Below are 3,843 nucleotides of genomic sequence, written 5' to 3' on the forward strand. Positions count from 1 at the left end.
TATAATATTATAAATTATTATTTTTTTATTTTGTAATATATAACATTTACAAATTATTTTAAGAATATTTAATAAACTTTATGCTTTTTATAACCTTTTTTATGAGACTCATACTAAATAATGTTAGTTTTAAATTTTAATGATGAAGCTTTAATCAAAACAGAAAAGTCAACAAAGTTTTAGTCTTAACAAAAGGTAATTGTTATGAGATAAAATATAAACACTTAAAATTATAAGTATAACCAAATCTGAAAAAGAACAAATTAAAACGAAAGAAGATAAACTTTAGTCGGGTCTGTTTCTTGAGCATTATTTTGGCTAAAGTCAATAGCTTTCTTTTGAACAACTAATTTAGTAATAACAAATACTATAAAAATAACAATAAACGCACAGATAAATGTTACAGAAACAATCAAAACAGAAATGAAAGGTAACGACAATTCACATTCCTATGATTTAATATTATATTAAAATGAATAGACAAATCTGAATTTAAGAAAACAAACAGAATAATTAGAATTTGGGGTTTGAATAAATGGAGTGCAATGTGTAATTTCATTGTTTCTACAACACGAATTATCTAATTCTGAACAATCATATAAAATACCATGTTTACAATAATGCCCATCAAGACAACTTTCACATTCTCCAGCATTATAATATTGATTTTCAGAACAATTACTAACTAAACATTGATGTTGAATATTGTCATCGCAAAAAGGATAACATACATTATTATAAGGAGCCTGATTTTCAGCACATTCCTGACATTTAGTTCCATTGTCAATACTAATAGCATTCATACCACAGAACTGGCATGGTAATACTTTTTTATCATACCCAACGTAAATAGTTCCTTCTGGACATATTTCACAATTAGAATGATGTTTGTCAGAAATAAATGGTGGATCACATTTGATACATTCATGTTGTCCATATTTATCAGTATAATATCCGTCTGGACATTGATAACATTTTGCTGAACCTATTCCTGAATAGGTTCCAGGCATACACTGTAAACAAGGAGAATTTTCAGTAGAATAATACCCAGCAGTACAATTCACACATTGGTCTTTATTCTGGTTAGGTTGTTTTCCAGCTGGACATGAAATACATTTAGACTGTGAATCATCAAAATACTCGTTATCAAAACATTCTTCTTTTACTTCTTTGGTTATTTGACTAGAAACACAAACAAATATAAGAATAGAAATAATATTAACAAATTGACCCATAATCTTATTTTATTTAGTTATATTCTTTTTTTCAGTTTTTTGAAAAAAGAACTAATAAAAAAATTAATAAGAAATGAATTAATTTTTAACAAAAATCCAATCAAAATCAAAGCGATCTGGAAGGTTTTTGTGTACAACATCAGCAAAGACACTTTCACTCCAGCAAAACGGTTCTTGATCATTATGACTTGGGGCTCCATAAATCCAAGCATCAACCCCCATTTTTTTAGACCCAATTTTACAATCAACCGCACCAAAAGGAGAAGGACGACTTTCATCTAAGTCATATCTAGCTGCAATAGTAGCTCCAGGCCTTCCTTCAGTAAGAGGGTCAGTTTTAAATTTATTAAGTAACATAAATCTTTTAATATCATTAATTGTTTTTAATGACTTGCCTTCTCTATCAAAAATTCTTCTTCTTGGACAACGAGTATATGAATATCTATCACCATATTCTCTTTCTTTTAAAGTATATCCAGACAAATCTCTTATTTTTTTACTAAATGGACTATTATATGAAGCCCAATATCCTTTTTGAAGAAGAAGTTTAGTAACATCCATAATTTGAACTTTTCCAGGAATTTGTTCTGCAATCATTAATAATCCTTTATTTGGTTGATGTCCAGCTAAATTAAATTTATTTAAATCTGTAACAATCCATTGATTATTATAAGTGCCACTATTATATACTTCAAAATTTTGAAGTAATTTTTGAATTGAAGGAGCGTAATACATTGAACCTAATATTCTTTGCCAAGACAAGACAGATTTAAATGTTAAGAATTGTTTAAACAATTTATTATTAAAGATTGAATTTGTAGTTTCCATAACACTAAAATGATTTTGAGAAGATTTTAGAATGTAGAAATCATCTTTAGAATGAAGGAATCCAGGAGAAGAAGCAAAAGTCATCGGAAGTGCATTTTTAGTAAAAGGGAAAATATATTTTTTATAAATTCTCATCATAGCATAATAAGGTCTCCATGTATTATGAGAAAAAACAATGTCTTGATTTTGAGGTAGAATTTTAACTATTGCAGTACATTCATGAAATATTTCATGTTGATTCATTTTTTCCATATTAATAGTTGAATATTTAGGTAAATTATCATTTTTAACAAGTTTATTTAAAGTACCTAAATCACCACCAGCATTAATATAATACATTTCTAATATAGATAATTTCTTTCCATTATCACAATATTTATTATACCCTGATAATAATCCTCTAAATTGTTTAAATATTAAATTTTGCTCTTTCCAATATTGTGTACTATTAGTTTTGCATTGATTCGTCCACCATAAATATTGTTTTGCTAAAAAATTTGATAATGCTTTTGGTGGTCCATATTTACCATATTCATTTAATCGATAATTATTCCAAAAATCATATATTAAATGTTTTGTTAAATACCCTTCTAAAAAACCAGCGGCAAATGCTTGTTTCTCAGGTAAATATTTTCTCACTGTTTCAATTTTTAAAAATCCCCATCCTTTTGTTAAATGGGTATCTTCGTATGATCCGAATGCTATAGCATCATCTGTTTTTCCTTTTTGAATAATCCAATTATTTCTATAAACGCAACTATATATCTCTTCCCCTTTAACAAATATGCAAAATAAAATAACAAAATATAACATACTTTTATTAGTTCTTTTTTTTTAAGTTATTGTTTTTTTTTTTTGGTGATATTTCTTCTTATTTCTCTGATTAAAAAAATAAATTAAATAATTGTATATATAACAAAAATTAAAAAAAATGTTTTAATTGCAAAGTGGAATAACAATAGCAACGATAATAACTATAATGATTATTGCTGCAATAACTCCAATAATAATCCATAACTTCCATTTTCTCCAACACATAGCTTTTTTCATTTCATGTGATTGTTTCTTGAATGTATTTGCTTTATCAACCATTTCATTTGTTTTTTCTTCTAAATCTTCAGCTTTTTCAAGATTACTGGTCATTTTATCAATATTCTAATCATTTAAATAATTTGTTCTTTTTAAATTTAAAGAAAAACAAACATTTGACATTATGTCTTGAGTTTCTTTAACATCATCATAAATGGCTTTAATCTTTTCATTTTCTGGTTCTGGTTGTAAAAGAGCTTGTTTTTCTGCTTTTTTCTCTTTTAAAATTTGAGATGTCTTCTTTCGTTTTGCTCCTGCGAATGTTGGTTTTCCACTAAGATATTAATTTTTCAATAAAGATTATTAAAAAAAAACAACGAACCTCATCTGACACTCAATTAAAATTAAAGTTCTTTTGATGTGTTTTTCTCTTTTTTATCTCGCAATTTTTTTTATCCAAATTATTTTATTTTTACTTCTTCAAGAAGGGTTATGAATAGGGTTTCTTTATTTTGTATAATAAAAATTGTAAAATATGAAAAAGATAAATCAATACATTTAAATTTGAGCTGTTAATTTTTTATAAGTTTCAAATTTCCATCCCCATAATGACTTTCCAATTGTGATAAATTCTTTCTTTTCATTTAAATTCCAATGAGTTGTGTATCTATACATAAGGAATATTTTTTATGATAAATTATGAAGTACCTAGAAAAAAAATAACAAACGCTAAGATAAAGGAAAGAGCATG

General features: G+C 26.1%; 4 protein-coding genes across 4 annotated transcripts in view; all 4 read right to left on the bottom strand.

The window, feature by feature from the left end:
- Positions 1-263: 263 nt before the first annotated feature.
- On the bottom strand, positions 264-1,235 carry ENU1_067030 (cysteine-rich surface protein, putative; the record flags this gene model as incomplete). Its single annotated transcript, XM_008858311.1, has 2 exons — positions 264-449; positions 507-1,235. The coding sequence occupies 2 exons, from the start codon at positions 1,233-1,235 to the stop codon at positions 264-266; spliced, it is 915 nt and encodes a 304-aa protein (XP_008856533.1).
- A 78-nt stretch (positions 1,236-1,313) lies between these two features.
- ENU1_067040 (phospholipase B, putative) lies at positions 1,314-2,876 on the bottom strand (the record flags this gene model as incomplete). Its single annotated transcript, XM_008858312.1, has 1 exon — positions 1,314-2,876. The coding sequence occupies one exon, from the start codon at positions 2,874-2,876 to the stop codon at positions 1,314-1,316; it is 1,563 nt and encodes a 520-aa protein (XP_008856534.1).
- Positions 2,877-2,999: 123 nt separating this feature from the next.
- Positions 3,000-3,430, bottom strand: ENU1_067050 (vesicle-associated membrane protein, putative; the record flags this gene model as incomplete). The annotated part of the gene is made up of 2 exons (XM_008858313.1): positions 3,267-3,430; positions 3,000-3,218 (listed from the first exon to the last, which is right to left on the bottom strand). Exons 1-2 carry the CDS (start codon positions 3,273-3,275, stop codon positions 3,000-3,002), a joined length of 228 nt encoding a protein of 75 aa, XP_008856535.1. The 5' UTR covers positions 3,276-3,430.
- A 220-nt stretch (positions 3,431-3,650) lies between these two features.
- The window catches only part of ENU1_067060 (pleckstrin (PH) domain containing family protein), a gene marked incomplete at its 5' end in the record, with an annotated part of 1,286 nt that continues 1,093 nt past the window's right edge, over positions 3,651-3,843 (bottom strand). The window contains 2 exons of the mRNA XM_008858314.1: positions 3,651-3,759; positions 3,821-3,843. The exon at positions 3,821-3,843 is cut by the window's right edge and continues 1,093 nt beyond it. Coding sequence (XP_008856536.1) covers positions 3,733-3,759; positions 3,821-3,843 — 50 coding nt within the window. The 3' untranslated portion in view covers positions 3,651-3,732. The remainder of the gene's footprint in view (positions 3,760-3,820) is intronic.

The sequence above is a fragment of the Entamoeba nuttalli genome (assembly GCF_000257125.1).
Source record: "Entamoeba nuttalli P19 unplaced genomic scaffold asmbl_3405, whole genome shotgun sequence".
NCBI lineage: Eukaryota > Evosea > Mastigamoebida > Endamoebidae > Entamoeba > Entamoeba nuttalli.